Consider the following 19,536-nt stretch of genomic DNA (forward strand, 5'->3'; position numbering starts at 1 on the left):
CAAAACACTAAACTGGACATTATTACAAGTATTGTTTATGAGAAGGACATTCAAAAGAGAGGCACACAGCTAGTAAGTAGATGAAGGCTATAATACTGGGATGATAGGATTTGGAAATGACTTTTTAGGAGTATAAATTAGGCAAACTCATCAAATTGAAGGTCAAAAGGATAAAACTTAATATAAATCATGGTGCATGTGTGTATATATTTCTAGGACTTTCTTTAAATATATTTTTTTATTTATTTTTAAAAGATACAGAGATCACATCTAGGGCATTTCTCAAGAAGGGTTTATTTGGTAAAATAGCTTGAACAGGGGACTTAGAGAATGTTATACTTTCTATGAGACAATGATAAGATCTTTGGTAGAGCTGACATTTTCAGGTGTTATACAGGCTTATTCAAAATTATAGTTTCCTGCCATAATCAACATCTCTAATAATGTAAGCCTGAGCAAAAAAAAAAAAAATAATAAGGTATTAAGTGACAACTGTCTAGGGATAAGGGTGGACCCTTTGGGTGAGGAGTTAAAAGAATATTTAAAAGAAAAATGATATTGTATTGAGATTTAGTTATAATTTAAATGCTGACAGGATTCAAGAAGTAATGTGGCCTTTGAATACTGGTATATCTGAACTCTATTTTTACAGAACAAAAGGGCGCATTGGATTACTGTCTTTGCAAGTAAAACTATTTTAAACAGGCTAAAAATCCAAAATAAAATCTCCAGAGGGACTCCTAATGTGGATGGCCTTCTCTACCTTGAATTCTGAATTAACCAGCACTATTCACGGTAAATCTTCATGTTGGCGGCACAGACTTTGAGGAAAAGTAGCAGGAGTGCGTAATTCTCATCTTCTGGAGACGGGAACCTTCCTCTTTCTTTCTGGTCCTAGTTCTCCCACCTGGAAGGAACCCTTTACCTGAAGTCGAACGACTTTAGCCGACAGTCTCCCCAGCACTTTCATTACTTTCCCTCAGGTTGCAACCAAAACCCGAGGTGGATTTCCTTCAGATTCTGCACAAACCCAATCGCCCACACCCAAAACCGGGAGGCAGAGGGAGAGATGGCGGGGGGCAGGGGGGAAGGGGCGGGGCGGGAGAACGGGGCTCGTGGTACTGAGCATGTGCGAGGAGTGGCGCATGCTCAGTGCAGTTAGCAGCTTCCCATTGCGGATTGCCCCGGCGGTGGCAGCGGTGGTGGTGGCGGCAGCGGCGGCACCGCCTCCTCCTTACACTCTCGGTGTGGCGGGGTTAGATGAGCGGCCCCAGTAGCGGCGAGGGCGGTGCGGGGGGGAGGAGGAGGAGGAGAAGGAGAAGGTGGAGGTCGCTGTCTTTGTAGTCTCCCTGCTACGGGACTGAGAGGCCGCCGCCAGAGCCGTCGTCGTTGGAAAAGGGCTGTGCGCGCGCTTGTCTGCCTGCTCGGCCCGCGGGGACGAGGCGGCGGTGAGGATGATGATGTGCGCAGCGACTGCCTCCCCTGCCGCCGGCTCCTCGGGGCCCGGCGGGGATGGCTTCTTCCCAGCCGCCACCATCTCTTCCTCCCCGGCGCCGGGGGCGCTGTTCATGCTAGTTCCCGAGGGCTCCGTGGCTGCCGCGGGGCTGGGGCTGGGGCTGCCCGCCGCGGACTCCCGGGGTCACTACCAGCTACTGCTGTCAGGCCGGGCCCTGGCTGACCGCTACCGGAGAATTTACACAGCTGCGCTCAGTGACAGGGACCAGGGGGGCAGCGGCGCTGGACACCCGGCCTCCAGGTACGTCTCCGGGTACCCTTCCTTGCGCCACATGCCGCGTGTGCGCCTGTGTGTGTGTGTGTGTGTGTGTGTGTCTACGTGTTTACTGAGTTGTCTTTTCTTACGCGCTTAATGCTGGATGGTAGAGTCTCTTATTGACATAGGAGGGTGAGGTGTCTACAATTTCTGCTCTGTGTCTGTCGGCTTGCCTATGTGGGAGCTTAGTGAGTGTGGGGGGTAGCATGTGATACTGGAAAAGGCGATGGTGTAGTCGGTTTTGACACGTGTGTGTGCGTGCGTGTGTATGTTGTTGAATAAGGGAAGGTCGATGGGTATAGAGTAAGAGACTAATACACGGAGAGAATTTGCAAGAGTGATAAGGGAAGTGACATTTTTAGTGTCTCTGCCAAAATATTTGCATGTATATCTCATCAACCCCCCAACCCCACTCCTTGATACCCCCTTTCCAATTTCCTTTTTAAAAAATATCTACCTTTCTCTGAGGGAACAACGCTATAGATTAAGGATAGTGTCATGTAGGTTAATTTTCAGAGAATCAGGCAGTCATTTAGGTATGGGGTTTCATTTTAAGAGATTTAGAAATAAGGAATGAAGATAGAGTTATGTGAACTGAAAGATGTCTGGTAGAGATTTTATTAAAGCTGCATTTGATATATGGGTTTTTGGGTCTTCCAGAGGTGTGGTTGCAGCTGCCCTTGTGTTGCCCATCGGCCATTTCCCTTCATCTTCTCTTCTATTTCTCCTGTTATTTCTGAGCTCTAGAGTAGTTGGTGTTTTGTGGGGGAAAAAGGAAAGCTGAATGGAAGAACTTCAAAATATGACTGCTGGTATAGTGTTAAACTGCCAATTAGGAAATTTAAGTAGCTCTTAGATCTCTTCCAGTTAGACTCACTACATCTTTAGCATCTTTGATGTGGGATATGTCACTTTCATTTTCTTTTTCTTCAAATGTGGGTGACTTTTTGCTGAGAACTCTTCTATTGTTTTCTTTTCCATTTTCTTCATGGCACATACCCTGAAGGATGGTAACAGATTTGCTTCACCAGATTGGGTTTGACAGTGGTAATTGGGAGTTGGCTTCATCTTTTTTTCTCACAGCTTCTAAAATACATGAGTTAAAGGATAATAAGATTTTATACAAATTACTTAAAGAGTTTAATATTGAACATGCTAAATAAAAACTAGAGGTCTTTTTTTCCACTTGACAAGAGGCTACACAGGAAATCAGGTATTTGTAGGTTTTCAATATATATTGTGGCTTATTCATTGGAGAGAGTTCTAAAGATGGAGCTTTGTTCACACTTTTTCTAGGTAAACCAGTTATCTCATTTGTTTTCAGGATTGGGCACATAAGTAGTTGTTTCATACATATGGATATAAAATGTGTAACTGCCCTTTGCTATCTAAACTGAAGGCCAAAATGGGATGTTTTTCTTGTTATTATTTTTAAAATAGCACAAACCATCATTAGTCAGTTATCTATGCTCTGATACTTAGGTGTAATTATTGATACTTGTAATAATTGATCCATGAGTCTATAAGTTATGATTATGGTCTTGTAGATACATATTTATGAACAAACTCTCAAAGAATTTGAATTCATTTTGTATGTTGTTCCCAGTTTTATTCAATAATTTGTGAATTATATTCCTTTTTAACTTTCTACTACTATGCTTTTTAACTTTCTGCTACTGTACTTATGTAATAATAGTATTTCTGTGTACATACAGATGTATTTTATACAAAATTAATATAGGTTAAACATGTAAATAAAATCTGTGATGACTTTTTAGTCTTCCGTCAGTTTTTGTACAAGCTGTCAGTTAAAAGTAGTGAAGAATTAGTTCACATATTTCAAGAAATATACATGGAGACCAGCCTTAAATTGCTTAATAATGCTTTCTCATGCTTGTTCAGAACATTTTTACTTATTTGTATTTCACCTTTTTCCCCCCTAAGTCTTAGGGGTGCAACTACTCTTTACTGAGCATTTGATTAAGAATTTAATTACATTTCTTATTAAAGATTATGGAGAAAATGGAGCTGTGTTATAGGCTTTGAATGAATACATATAAATTAATCACTCGTGTAGCTGCGCTAGTTGAAGTTATAGAAGAGGATGAGATCATTTAGAGACAGAATGGAGCTAGAATAGAGGATGAAGCACTAGAGAAAATCAAGTTTAAAAGTGTGAGTGAAAAGAGACAGTAAAGAAAGCCATTAAAAGAACAGAAGATTAGGAAGCAAGCTAGGAGACAGTAATATCTCTGGTCCTGAGGAAGTTATTGAAAAAATCTTTCATAGTGTTAAATGCTGAAGAAAGTGATAATTTCCAGGTCATTGATAACTTTTGAGGAAGTGGTCATAATAGAGGGATGTGGTAAAGAGTGAATGGGAGGTGTTGGTGTAATTTGGGGGAATGCAAGATATTTCAGTGGGAGGGTAGATGGGATGCATTCGGTAAGAGCAGAGAGAGAGATTGAAGATATGATTGAATAGGAGAGTTCAAAGAATAATTAATGGGAGAGATCAAAGAGAGATCTCAAGAACAGGTTTAAAAGCACAGGTGAAGAGGTTAGCCGTTGAAAGAAGTTAGGGACTAGCCTATCTTTCAGATAGGAGGAGAGGAGGTAAATATTTGTAAATATATAAAGACTGATAGTTCATTGAAGGTAGGAACCAAATCCTTTTCATTTTGATAAGCTCAATGTCTGGCACAGTTTTTAGCATTCATTCTGTAAATATCAAGGGCCTCCTGTGTACCAGAAACAGTTTTAGGTACTGAAGATGTAGCAGTGAGGAAGATGGATACGATTTCTGCACTCTTAGAATTACTCTCTGGGGGAGAAATAGATCAGCTGATAAATAAACATGGGTTACTTTCAAGTCATCTTATAAGTAGCTATGAAGGAAGTAAAACCAATATCATCTGTGATAGAGTGATTTGCACTCAGGCTGTTTTAGGTAGAATGGTCAGGGAAGATATCTTTGAGAGTTGATATTTTATTTGCAACCTAATGATGAGGAGGCAGAAGTAGAGAAAGTGTTTTAGAAAATTATTAATGTAAGGGGCTTGATGTGGGAACAGGCTTTTTGCGTTCAGAGAACAAAAACAAGCAGTGTGAGTTATTCAATTTTGAATTAATGAATGAATTGCTATAGATTATGTTTTAGGTATAGGGCAGAGAAATTGAGGGATTTGGGCTTAATGGAGTCAGCCACTTAGATGGTATTCTAATGATGTAGCTCAGAGCTTGGACTCTGAAACTAGACTGGTTTTAAATTCTGACCTGGCACTTGTTAGCTGTGTGATCTTGGGTACATTGCATAACTTCTCAGTTTTCTTATATGTAGAATGGGCATAATAATGAAGGGGACTCTTTTGTAGATTAATCGAATTAATATATGTAAAGTGCTATTAAATATTAGTCATATTGTTCTACTGAGAGTGAGGGGGAAGATGGAATTTAGGGGCTTGAAGTCAGAGATCGGGTACTTCTTTTTTTTGGTTTCAGTGACTGTTCAATATGCAAATAACTATCATTTAATGACTGAATAAGTGTGTTTTTGTATGAATGAGAACCGATCAAGATTGGATTATTCACTTGGGAAAGATGTTGGACAAGAATTGCATGAAGGAATTTTTTTTTTATCAGTTACAGCTGTGAATGGCTATAGCATTGCACTTGGGAAGCACCACAACACAACAGTTAAAAAAGCTAAGAGCTCTGGAGATCAACGGCCTTAGTTCAAATCCCCTTTCTACCTTTTTCTATCTCAGTTACTTTGGGCCAATTAGTAAGGTTTTCTGTTGTTGTGCTTTTCTTTTTTTTTTGTCTGTTTCTTTGCTCTTAACCTTATAGGGTTATTGAAGGACCTAGTGCCAAGTACCCATTAAATGTTAGCTGCTGTTCTTATTCTTAAAATCATGTATTTAAAATTCCAAGCCACGTGGTATTGTAACTTTTTTCCACTCTAAAGAAAAATGGAGAAAACTGCCAGCTGAGTTGTTTCCGAATTGATCTGTGATTGGAGGTAAAAGAAAAAACAGAAATTGATAAAAAGAGAAAATGGAAGGGTTCAGTGACGATTGACCATATGGTAAAAAGTAAAGTGATGCCAGGATGGAACTGATAGACTGAGAGATAAAGTGGAGTCAGGGTATGTGGGTCTGAAGTGGTGAAGAACAAGGCAAGTGAAACAATTGGGGAGATTGTGGTTAAAATGAAGAATTGCTTTTCTTCTCTAAATTAAACCCACTTAGTTCCTTCAGCTTCTTTATCTCTTTCATGTTAAAAATGGTATTAGATGCATGGTATTTTCGTTGTAAGAGGTTACTTAATAATCCAACAAAGGTTCAGGGATTACTGTCAAGATTCAGAAGACAATTTCTACTCTTAAGTTTATTGTCTAGTTGGGGTGAATGATCCACAGGCAGATACTTCGTAAAAGTGCTCAACTTAATGACTAAGAAAGCATAGCCTACTGTGACAAAAGGATGGCATTCTGGGCTGGTGCAAAAGCATGGGCAAAGGTAGGAGAGCACAGTTTGTGTTTAGATAATGGTATGAATTTTATTAGAGCTACAAAGGAGGTGTCATCAGGGAGAGTAGTGGGAATTCATTCTGGGAATGAAGGCGTTAGCCAGAGGGTAGGGTACCTGCAATAGCAAGGTAGATTAGATTTATTGAGTAGATACTGCTGACCTATTTTGAGGTATCAAGGGATATTATCATATGAATGTTTTAGGAAATGGTGCAGGATTGAATCTCTTTATGCATATCTGTATTTGTGGGTATGTAGTAATTTTCTTCATAAAGCTGTTATACCTGTGTAATGCTAAATACTGTATAAACGCTAAGGCAAAAACTGCTTGGTTTACGTATTGATAGGTAAAAATGTGAAAGAAATTAGTATAGCTCAAGTTAAGAGAAAATCTTGGCTCTGGGCTTAAAAAGAAAATAAAAATGTTAATCTAAAAATACTTTGGCATTTTAAAATATTCTTTTAAAAATCAACAGATCATCTCACTTTTTTACTCAATAACAGATTAAATATTCGTGTTTTTTATTTTGGGGGAATAGGACTGGTTATTTGCTGTTTAAGTTCCATGCAATAAAATTTAACCATTTTAAGTGTTAATTTTGATGAGTCATGTAATTATCACCGCAATCAAGACTTAGAACATTTCCATTATTCTAACGGTTCCCTCAGGCCTTTTTGCAGTCAGTCCCTTTTTCCTGCTCCTAGAGGCTGGCCACCGTAGATCACTTTCTGTCACTAATAGTTTACCTTTTCTAGAATGCCATAAAGCTAGCTCCTTAAGTTTAGGGATCCTAGATAGTGTTTGTATCAATGCCTTCTAACCTCTGTAATTCCTGTAAATGAAAGTTAGGTTTAAGGCTTGAATAGGTTTTGGTTAAAATTTTTTAGCAAGAACATTTTATATTTGATGCTGAGCAGTACATATTACATCTCATTAGAAGGTTGTCAGGTTCTCACTGTTAAAGAGTGCTAAGGTACTAAGTCTAATTATTTGGTTAAGATGAGGCCCACCAGTTCTCTCCTTTCTGAATGTATGGTTTTCCTATTTGCGGTAAGCAAGTAAGGCATAATAACTTTGGCATATTGTGACTATACTTCATCCAATAATTTTAGCATCCTTTGATATTCCTTAACTGAGTCAGTAATTTCTGTAGGGGTTTCAAAATGATTATTTTTATAATTCTGTAATTTCCTTTGGATTTATTAGCTAGTGTACTTCCTTATAGAAGAGTTTTCCCTCATCAATTGGTGGTGAACAGTAGTCCCTCCTAAAAAAGCAGGGTAAATGCTTAATTCTCTCCCTTCATTAATTGAATTGGTGTTTTAGTCCTGTGGTGGAGTAGTGGGTGCTATGGTTTGCTCCCCTCATCCCCCATTCAGAAACACATTTTCCTAACTGGGAGTATTTGCAACTAAAACTGATTGTATTCACCAAATGCAATGAATGTCTCATGATGATGGAGGAGATTGTTGCTATGGGGGGAGGAGTGGTGTGAAGGGGGTGGGAGGTATATGGGGACCTAATACTTTTTGAATGTAATATTAAAAAATAAATAAAGACAAAAAAATAAAAAATAAAACTGATTGTAGCTGAGTCCCTCTCTGGGAATTGCTCTCACCCAACAGAGTTGTCTCCGGCAAAGTCATTACCCCTCTCAAAGAGCACCCTGCATCCATTGTCAATTCTGTGTGCCTTGCCTTTTTGCCCTAAAGCAGGACTACTTTGAAGGTCCTTCCCAACTGCAGAGCTCCCCTTCAGAGTGGCTGAAGGCCTTCTTTTGACTTCATGGCAGTTCAGCTTCTTTCTTTGCTCCGCCTCAGTGGTTGAGTCAGAGGGTATTCCTCAATAAACTTCTGGTGTGCAAATCTTCATTTCAAAGTCTGCTCCTGGGAACCCTACCCAAGACTGTTGATGCCAAGAGTGGTCTGAGGAAGCAGACTTTAAATGAGATTTTGGAACTGGATTATCTGCTGGCTGACTGACAATGAGAACCCTGTTATTGGTGGTAGATGGAGCACTCATAGCCCTGGCATATGCTGTAGCTGTGCAACTGTTAAAATGTTCCCTGGTGGTAAAGCAGAGTGAGATTCCTGTGGAAGAGAATCTGCACCAGTGCTCAGAGTATCTTAGTCTTTTGAGAAGTTCAGGGAAATTATTAATTATAAGGACAGAATAATCAAATGGCTGTTGTTGGGTGACAATAATAAATTGGAGAAAGTTAATGACAGACTGAAGGTAATTAATTGGGGCAAAATGTAAAAGCAGATGAATTCCTTAGCAGCATATAAAGAAACTATCTTCTGCAGTAGAACAGAAAAAGCTAAGGATTAAGCCCAAGATATAATTTTAAGAATAGCAGGCTCTAGGGAGGGTAAAATTCTCATCAAGTGTACTATATCAGGCTCAGTACCCTGGTTGGGAAGGAATGGGACCCTGAACCACAGGATGAGGACGTCTAGTTGATGCACTTTAAAACCTAGAAACTCCAGATGACTCTGAACTCTGGGCCTGCCGAAGTGGCCCTCTCTTCCTATTTAAAGCTTAGTATCCCCTCTCCCCCTTGCTTGAAGACTATGTAGAGACCTCCGTTTTGCAAGACAACGTATGTGCTGCCCTTCCTTCCCCTCCCCGTCTACTCCCGTCTCTCTTCTCTCCTACTGGCTAATCAGACCAATAATTCAAGTTAATTCATAACAGAACCTACCAGGATGTGTTGGGTCTGCTTAGGGAGGAAAGCAGTTATGTATGTATGTATGTATGTATGTATGTACAAACACACATACACATACTGTGTGGTTCCCAAACTGCACTGAGATACCCTGAAGTGCCACAGCAGGCTGATACTATGAGTATCTCATACTATGGGATATTTAAAAATTTCAAAGGAAACACAACAGCATCTGTCTTGAACTACTAGCTTAACAATTTTGACATTAGGTACATTACATTCCTTCTGATCATGTCTTATTCTTGTCAGGTTGGATTTTTGGTAATTTACTGTGATGCTAAATAAAACACTGCACATAAGTAAGTATGGAATAGGAAAGGAGAGTGGTGGTGTTCAAATATGATTCCAAGGTTTGTGAGTTTGTGCAGTGCCCAGCAGGTACACATGTTCTATTAGTAAGTAAGTTTGGTTATTTAAGAATGAAAGAAAAATATATTTTTTCTTTCAATTTATGTGAATTATTTTTTCAAATATTAGGATATAAATTCTTATTAAATTATTTGGATTTAACTACTTAATAAACACTACTGTTAGGTATTTCTTTTGGCCTGGAAGTGCCTTAAAAAAATTGCTGACAATTGCTGTGCATAGATTGAATAACAGGCTCTCATTTCTCAATGCTTATCCAGCAAATGCTGCTGCTGATTGTCCAGGCTGAGAACAAACAGAGCCCAATGGTGAGTAGGTACAGCACCGTCCTTGGAGACCAGCTAGTCCTTATACTCTGGAAAGGACTGCAATTCATTTTGACTGAATTCTAAACAGATTCTGAGTATGGGTTTGCCTTTCCAGCTTGCAGGATTTAGCACCTTTCTGAGGACTTAGAGAGGATCCCATATAACATTATATCAGAGTTAGGGACTACTTTTACAGAGGTTCTTAACCTTTTTTATTCCATGGACCCCTTTGTAAAGTCAGGTGAAAACCACAGACCCCTTACTAAGTCCACACTGTACTGTATATTGTTTAATAAATATATCACACCCGCACCAACATGTCCCCACAAGAATAATGGTTTTTTGAATTTTCAGTTCAAGTTCATGGACCCCATAGAATCTTTCCATGGACCCTTTGTCAGTCTGTGGATCCCTGATTAAGAACCCCTACTTTGTAGCCATTGTTAGAAGTTGAATGAGTGAGAATTGAGGATTTAGGAGATGAGACTAGAAAGATATGATAGAATCAGGTTATTATGTTTCATGTGTCATAATCTGAGAACAAGGTGGAACCCATCATAGGATTTTAGGCAATATAGTGATAGAATTAAACTTCGTAAAGATGTTTTGTGGCATTGTAGAGGACGATTGAAAAGGAGCAGATCTCCAAAGCAGGACTACCTTTTATGAGACAGTTGTCTTAGTTTTGTTTTGTTTTTAAAGACTGATTGAGTTATTTCTTTTTCCCCCTTCCCCTCCTCCTGCCCTGCTGTCTGTGTTGTTTTCTCTTCTCATTTTCTATCCTCTAGGATTCATGTGGGTTTTGATCCTGGAGACCCCTGATGTGGGGAGAGGTTCCCTATCAGTTGTGCCGCCTCAGTTCCTGGTTTCTGCTGTGCTTCACCTTGACTCTCATTTCTCTTTTTGATGTGTCATCATTTTGCTGCATGATTCACTTGCGCGGGCACTGGCTCACCATGTGGGCACTCGCACGGGCACTGGCTCACCACGTGGGCACTGGCTTAATGTGCAGGCACACTTTCTCTTCTTTTTCACAGGAGGCCCCAGGGATTGAACCCAGATCCTCCCATGTGGTAGGCAGAAGCACTGTCACTTGAGCCACGTCTGCTTCCCAATTGTATTAGTTTTGACAAGTGATAATTAACCCTAGGAAAGGACAGTGAGAGTAGAGAGAATAGAATGGATTTGAGAGACATTTTTGTGTTAGAAGGATGGAGAAAGGATTGATACGTGTAGTAGGTGACTACTACAAGTATTTCTCAAGTATAGAAATAATAGTGACCAGATCTCAAGTATAGAAATAATACCACTCATCTAGATAGGAAAGTAATAAGAGCTAGTTTCTCATGAGTCCATACTTAGCACTCTTTTTTCTCTGAAATTTTCTTCCTTATTTATCTCAGTTTTGTGGTTTTAAATATCACCTAATGTATTCAACTTCCTGGTCTGTGACCTGTAGCTAAAACCTTTTTCTTGAGCTCTAGACCCATATTTTTTAAAAGTCTGCCATTATGATTCTCTCAGTCCTGTCTCAGGTATACTATGTTCAGTATACTATGTTCATCAAAGCCTCTCTCATGAGCATACTGTCACTCATAAACTGCTTCTTTACTTGTAGATGAGTTAAACAGAAGGCTGAGAAAGGATCTTGACATTGGTATTAAGAGATCATAATGACCTAATATCCATTCACCCCTTCCTGCTTTTTACCAAAGATAGGGAGAAGTCGTATTTTCTTGGGAAAGTAAATTGAGGTTATTAGGTGGAAAGGGAGTAGAAAATGTAGAAATTAGTGTTTGAAGTGAAAGAAAAAAGGAGATAAAGAATTAATTTTAATCTTTTAGATAAAAGACACTGTGGTAGATGTTCTTAGTGTCCTAGTCATATCCCTTTGGCATTAATCTCTATGCTGTCTACTGCAAGCACCTATGACTTTCTGCCTGAGAGTTTTCTTCCTCCTCATGGAGACATGCTGGGTTTATGTACAGGGTAAGCCAGAAATGCCAGGGAGTTAATGTCCTTAGAAAAGCTTCCAGTCAGTGATGTGTGGGGAATTGGTGGATATTTTTCTCACTCTTCAGTAGGGATTACTCTGAGTCATGTTCTATACCATCTTCCAGAGTTCTCTAGTAGACTCAAGCTCTACTTGCCCATCATTGAACCTGGCTTAATAATGTACTCTTTCTTGACTTTCTTCCCTTGCCCACCTCATTTCTGATTTCTGCTACTGTTGTGTTTCCTTTCAAAACAACTACTTGCACTTGAATCCTTGAATCAGGGTCTGCCTTTGGGAAAACCCAAATGAAGATAGACACTTTATTGTAGCTTGGTAATACTAAATAAAATTTGTTTAGGACTTTAAAGATACCAAGTATAACTCTTAAGTGCTTTATAACTCATAAGTATCACATAACCTAATGGGATGGGTACTATTTTTATTCTATTTTACAGATAAGACAGCTGAAGCATGGAGAGGTTAAGTAACTTTCCCAAGATCACAGCTAATAAATGATAGAGCCTGCATTTGAATCCAGGCAGTTTGTCTTTCTATTCTGTACTTTAACATGGTTGACTGAGGGAGAAGGGCAGGGATAATGAATGAAAAAGAGAAAATGGAAATGATAGATTAAGGCTCTGGCTAGAGATTCATTTAGAAGTAGGTGGAAAGAACCTACGGAAGTACATTCCTAATGGCATCCCCTTTTTTAGCAGCTAAGTAGAGGTTAGATTGTCTGTTCTTATTTAGGTGGGTAGGGGTGTGCCTTTGAAGTACCTGGAAACAGGCTGTGGCTTTTCATGGTAGATGTATCTATATTGTCAGAACATAATTGTCTCTAGATTAGCATTCTGATGATGTCCATGAATTCTCAATAGATATTATTGTTTATATTAAGCCTTACTGAGAACAGATTTGTAACTTACCAATATTGAAATGAAATGAAGAATGGATAACTCATGTGAGAAATAATGTATCTATTAAAGATTTAAGGGACAAGGAAAGGAAGAAATGGTCAATGAAAAAGAGTGAGAACAAATCATTATCAAAGTTGGGAAGAGCACAGAAGCACTAGACGCTAAGAGGAAATTATTTAAAGAAGTACTGTTTGCCAGTAATCATATGTGGAAGGATATGAAGGATAAAGACTGAAGAATGGGAGTTGAGTTGGCAACTAAAAAATTTGTGGTATTGAGAAGTCTCGTAGACTTGTAGGAGTTTGATAGTAAGTGGTTGAGAAAGTTAGAGAAAATGAAGATGACTCTCCCCCTACTCCTCTAAGAAATTTAGTAATGAAGAGGGATAGAGAATCATTTAAACTTTTTTTTTTCCCTATTGAGGGAGACCAGTAGGCATCCAAAGTTAGAAGCCATAGAAAAAAGAGATGAAAGAGTGAACAAGGAGATAGTGTGATTGAGGAAAATTTCAAGGATGGTGGTGGATTCAGTGAATGAAAGGAAGGATAAAAGGAGTTGGAGGATGAGGTTTGGAAATTGGAAAAGGTCTTTTAAGGACATATTTTTAAACTTTTTGTCTTTCTGAGTTCTAGATTTTTTTTCTAGATCTCAAATTCTTTATTCGACTGTATATAACATACTGTAACCTACCTGTTGAGTATTTGATTTATTGCATTTTTCAGGTCCAGAAGTTTGATTTTACTTTGTTTCAAATTCGCTATGTTCCTTGTTCCCTGAAGATATTTTAAAAGCTAGTCTTTTATTTAAATTTTGTAAGCATAGTTTGTGTTATAATCTGTGTGAAAATTCTACCATCTGAAATCTGTTTAGTTCTTTTTCTGTTGTGTATTTCTGCTAGATCTCACGAACGGTGCCTTGCCTCTTTATGTACTTGGTTATTCTGACTGCTAGCTGTCTTTGCCCTTGAAAAGTTATTTGTGGTGGTTCTCTGAGGCCTGGAATGAATAGGTTGCCTTCCTAAAGTTTATGGCTTGAGTTTCCCTGCCCATTTAGGCTAGATGTACCCAGGTTGTAAATCTACATGAAGCATGGTCTATAATCACAACTTTTCAGAGATTTCTCATTCCCTCTTTCCATACCCTTTCCCTTTTTCTTTTGCTATTCTTCCTATTGCCAGGGTAGCTTTATGCCAGGGTAGCTAATGCGAAGACCTCCAAATAAGATCAAAAGACCAAAATCCTATGTAGGAATCCCCTTGCGTTTCCTCTATTATCAACTTGAACTGTTAAAACTCTTTTCTTATTACTAATTATTAGGCTAAGTAAATAAAAATTTTCTACTTAGTAATCAGACTACTGTTCCTCCCTAATTTATTCAGTAATGCTTGAACACAATGATGTATCATTACATTAATTACACAGGGCAATGATTTTGGCTTCTATAGAAAAGCTTCCTCCATTTATATATAGTGTTTTATTAATCAGCTGATTTTTAAAATAATTCATCTTGTATCCAGTGACATTGATCATTTCACTTATTCTTTTTTGTAATTGTTTTATATTTTCTAGGAATACAATTATGTTATGTGCAAATACAAATGCTTTATTTTTTAACTTTTCAACTGTCATGCCTTTTATTGCTTTTACTTGACTAGTACAGTGTTAAATAGGAGTGGTAATAGTATAAATCCTTGTTTTATTCCCCTTACTCAATGGAAGTGTTTAATTTTTCATCACCAAGTATAATGGTAGCTGTAGGATTTTTATAAATAATCCCCATTAAGTTCCCTTCTGCTCCTAGATAACTGAGGAGTTTCATCATGAATGATTGATTTGTATAAAATGTCTTTTCTGCATCATTCTGCTGAAATGGTCATATGTATTTTTCTCCTTTATTCTGTTACCTCTAATTATATTGATTCAGTTTTGCATGTCTGGAATGAACCTTACTTGGCCATTATGTATTATCCTCTATATATTGCTGGACATTGAAAATTTTTTTTAGGTCAATTGTGTTTTTCCTTCATGTAATTTTTTTAAGTGAGATATAAATTCACATACCATAAAGTCACCTTTTGATAGTACACAGTTAAATGCTTTTTTATATACTCACAAAATTTGCAAGAAGAACATTTTCATCACCCCAAAAAGAAAGTCTGTGTCTATTTATCAGACACTCCACCTTTTCCTCTTCCCCCTACAACCAGGAATCTACTTCCTGATTCTACGGATATGCCTGTTCTCAGACATTTCATATAAACGGAATCATACAATTTGTGGCCCTTTGCAGTCTTTGTACCACATTTTGTTTATCCATTCATCAATTGATGAACATCGATTGTTTCCACTTTTTGACTCTGTGGTATTTTTACGTCTGTGTTCATGGAAGATATTGGTGTGAAATTTTCATAATTTGAAATTTCTTCAGCTTTGGCACCAAAGTTATGCTAGTCTCATAAAGGGAGTTAGGATGTGTTCCCTCTTTTTATATTCTTTGTAAGAACTAGTCTAAGATTGATATTGTTTGGAAGAATTCACTATTGAACTATCTGAGCTTAGAGTTTTCTCTGTGGGAAGGTTTTTGATCAGGGATTCTATTTCTCTGTAGATACAGGACTATTAAAATAATCCATTTTTCCCTTGTTCAATATTGAGAAGTTATATTTTTCAATAAATTTGTCCATTGAAGGTTTTTGATCAGGGATTCTATTTCTCTGTAGATACAGGACTATTAAAATAATCCATTTTTCCCTTGTTCAATATTGAGAAGTTATATTTTTCAATAAATTTGTCCATTTTATTTCTTTATTTATTTTAAAGATTTATTGTATTTATTTCTCCCCCACCCCAGTTGTCTGTTCTCTGTGTCCATTTGCTGGGTGTTCTTTTTGTCCGCTTCTGTTGTTGTCAGCGGCATGGGAATCTGTGTTTCTTTTTGTTGCGTCATCTTGCTGCATCAGCTCTCTGTGTGTGCAGTGCCATTCCTGGGCAGGCTGCACTTTCTTTGGCTTGGGCGGCTCTCCTTATGGGGCACACTCCTCACACGTGGGGCTCCCCTACACAGGGACACCCCTGCGTGGCAGGGCACTCCTTGCACGCATCAGCACTGCGCGTGGGCCAGCTCCACACAGGTCACGGAGGTCCGGGATTTGAACCGCAGACCTCTCATGTGGTAGGCGGACGCCCTATCTACTGGGCCAAGTTCACTTCCCATGTCCATTTTATTTAAGTGATGAAACTTATGGGCAGGATCTGTAGTGGCATCCCCTTTCTCATTCCTCATATTAGTGATTTGTATTTTCATTCTTTCCTCATCACTCTTGCTGCAGATTTGTTATGTTTATTAATATCTTCAGAGAATCAGTTTTTGGTTCCTTGATTTTCTCCATTGAATATTTGCTTTTTATTTAGTTAATATTTGCTGTTATTTTTTCCTTCCTTCTATATCCTTCCTGAGCCGTATGTAACCATTAGTCTAATTCTGTCTCCATAAATTTATATTTACAGTTTATATAAATGGAATCATATAATATGTAGTACTTCATGTCTGGTTTCTTTCACTTAGCATACTTTTTAAAAATTATGGTAATTTTTTTTAATCGGAGAAGGAAGGTTTACAGAAAAGTCATATTAAAAATGCAACATTCATATATACCCTGTATTATTGACACTTTGCATTAGTGTGATACCTTTGTTACATCTGATGAAAGAATATTAAAATTATACTGTTAACTATAGCCCATAGTTTATATTAGGTGTATTTCCCCCCATATACCATCCTATTATTAACACCATGTAATAGTGTTATACATTTGTTTTAATTCATGAAAGAGCATTCTTATATTGGTATGACTAATCACAGTCTATCGTCCACAACAGGTTTCATTGCAAACATAATTCAGTGGTCTTAATTATACTCAAAATAACGTGTTACCATCATCACTATCCATTTCCGAATATTTACAATCAACCTAAATAGAAATTCTGCACAAACTGAGCACTAGCTCTCCTTTCTCTACTCCTATTTTATCCCTTGGTAACCTATATACTTGATTCTAACTAGTTTACTTATTATAATTATTTTATATCAGTGAGATCAAATAATATTTGTACTTTTGTGTCTGACTTATTTTACTCAACAGAATGTCCTCAAGATTCAACCATGTTGTCACATACATCAGGACTTCATTATTTTTCACAGCTAAATAATACTCCATTGTATGTATATATCACATTTTGTTTATGCACTCATTGGTTGATGGACATTTGGGTTGATGCCATCTTTTGGCAGTTGTGGATAATGCTGCTATGAACATCAGTGTGGAAATGTCTGTTCGAGTCCCTGCTTCATTTCTTCTGAACTGCACCATTTTACATTCCTACCAGCAGTGACTGAATGTTTCTGTTTCTCCACATCCTCTACAATACTTGTTTTCTGTGGCTTTTTTTTAAATTTTTATAGTAGTCATTCCAGTGGGTGTGAAATAGTATCTCATTGTAGTTTTGATTTACATTTGCTTAATAGCTATTGAGGTTGAACATCTTTTCATGGGCTTTTTAGCCATTTGTATATCCTCTTTGGAGAAATGCCTATTCAAGTCTTTTGCCCAATTTTAATTGGGTTATTTGTCTTTTTAATGTTTGTTGAGTTGTAGGATTTCTTCATATATTTTGTATGTTAAACCCTTATTGGATATTGGATATGTGGATACCAAATATTTTCTCCAATTGAATAGGTAGACTTTTCACCTTCTTGACAAAGTCCTTTGAGGTGGAAAAGGTTTTAATTTTGAGGAGGTCTGTTTATCTATTTTTCTTTTGTTGCTTGTGTTTCGGGTTTAAAGCCAAGAAACCATTGCCTAGTACAAGATCTTGAAGATGCTTTCCCAAATTTTCTTCTAGGAGTTTTGTGGTCCTTTTCCTTGTGTTTAGGTCTTTGATCCATTTTGAGTTATTTTTTGTTTAAGGTGTGATATAGGGACCCTCTTTCATTCTTTTGCACTTGGGTACCAGTTTCCTTCTATTCCTGTCTTTCAAAGTGTTTTTATCAAGAAAGGATGCTGGATTTTGTCAAATGCCTTTTATGCATCCATCAAGATGGTCACATGGTTTCTCCCCTCTATTTTTTAATGTGGCATATTATATTAACTAATTTTCTTGTTTTAAACCACCCTTGCATACCTGGAATAAAATCCACTTGGTCATGGCGTATAATTCTTTTAATGTGCTATTGGATTCGATTTGTAAGTTTTTTTTTTGAGGATTTTTACATCTATATTCATTAGAGAAACTGGTCTCTAATTTTCTTTTCTTGTATCTTTATCTTGCTGTGTTATTAGGGTGTGTTGGCTTCATAGAATGAGTTAGATTTAGTGTTTTCAGAAGAGTTTGAACAGGACTGGTATTAAATCTTCCTGGAATGATTGATAAAATTCACTTGTGAAGCTGAATGGTTCTGGAATTTTCTTTGTTGGGAGGTTTTCGATGACTGATTCAAATCTCTTTACTTGCTATTGGTCTGTTGAAGTCTATTTTTTCTAGAGTCAGTGAAGCTTATTCATGGGTTTCTAAAAATTCATTTCATCTAAGTTGTCTAATTTGTTGACATAAAGTTTTTCATAGTATCCTTTTCTGATTCTTTTTATTTTTTGTGGGGTCCCTGGTAATATCTCCACTCTCATTTCTGCTTTTATTTGTTTGCATCTTCCCCCTTTTGTTTATCAGTTTAAGTGTTTGTGAATTTTATTGATCATCTCAAAGAACCAACTTTTGGTTTTGTTAATTCTACTTTTTCCTCAAGTTCATTTATTTCTACTCTAATACTTGCTATTTCTTCTGCTTGCTTTGGGATTAGTTTGCTGTTCTTTTTCTGGTTCCTCCAGGTGTGCATTTATGTCTGATTTTAGCTTTTCTTTTTTTAATGTAGGTGTTTAGGGCTATAAATTTCCCTCTCAGCTCTGCCTTTGCTGCAACTCATAAATTTTGATATGTTGACCCACTATATTTGAGTGTATTATTTAACTTCCATGTATCTATCAATTTTCAGTTCTCTGCCTATTGTTGATTTCCAGCTTCATTCCATTGTGGTCAGAGAAGATGCTTTGTATAAGTTCAGTCTTTTAAAATATATTGAAACTTCTTTTCCGACCTAACCTGTGGTCTTTCCTGGAGAATGATCCATGTGTACTTGAGAAGGATGTATATTGTGCTGTTTTGGGGTACAGTGTTCTGTCTTTGTCTGTTAGGGTTAGTTCACATATCAAATTATTCAAGTTCTCTGTTTCCTTATTGATTCTCTGTCTAGATCAGGTGTTTTTAACCAGGGTTCCATGAATTTCAGGGGTCCATAAGCTTGAATTGAAAAAAATCAACTTACTATCCTTATTTTCTCTGACTTCTGATGTTGAGTGTCATAAAACTATCTGCTGCTACATACTGAGAAGGGTTCTGTGGTTTTCACCTGACTGGCAAAGGTAGCCATGGAACAAAAAAGAACCTCTGGTTTAGATGTTCTATCTATTGATGAAAATGGTTTATTGAAGTCTTTAATTGATATCGTAGAGGTGTCTATTTCTCCCTTCAGTTTTGCAGGGTTTGCTTCATGTATTTTGGGGCACTATGGTTAAATGCATAAATATTTATGATTATTATTTCTTGGTGGATTGCCCCTTTTATTAATATATAGTTTCCTTCTTTGTCTCAAAACATTTTTACATTTAAAGTCTATTTTGTCCTATATTAGTATAGCTTCCCCAGTTCTTTGTTGTTGTTGTTACTGTTTGCATAGGATATCTTTTCCAACCTTTCACTTTCAGCCTATCTGTGCTTTTCCGTCTAAGAGGAGTCTCTTTTAGACAGCATATGATTGGATCATACTTTTTCCTATCCATTCTTCCAATCTTTTTACTTTGATTGGG

At 37.5% G+C, this 19,536-nt stretch overlaps 1 protein-coding gene across 30 annotated transcripts in view; it reads left to right on the top strand.

Annotated features, from left to right (window-relative positions):
• Positions 1–1,147: 1,147 nt before the first annotated feature.
• Positions 1,148–19,536, top strand: part of MYCBP2 (MYC binding protein 2) — a 263,861-nt gene continuing 245,472 nt past the window's right edge. For all 30 annotated transcript variants that reach the window (XM_058276528.1, XM_058276529.2, XM_058276532.2 and 27 more), the window contains exon 1: positions 1,148–1,756. In XM_058276528.1, coding sequence (XP_058132511.1) covers positions 1,455–1,756 — 302 coding nt within the window. In that variant the 5' untranslated portion in view covers positions 1,148–1,454. The remainder of the gene's footprint in view (positions 1,757–19,536) is intronic.

The sequence above is a fragment of the Dasypus novemcinctus genome, chromosome 15 (assembly GCF_030445035.2).
Source record: "Dasypus novemcinctus isolate mDasNov1 chromosome 15, mDasNov1.1.hap2, whole genome shotgun sequence".
NCBI lineage: Eukaryota > Metazoa > Chordata > Mammalia > Cingulata > Dasypodidae > Dasypus > Dasypus novemcinctus.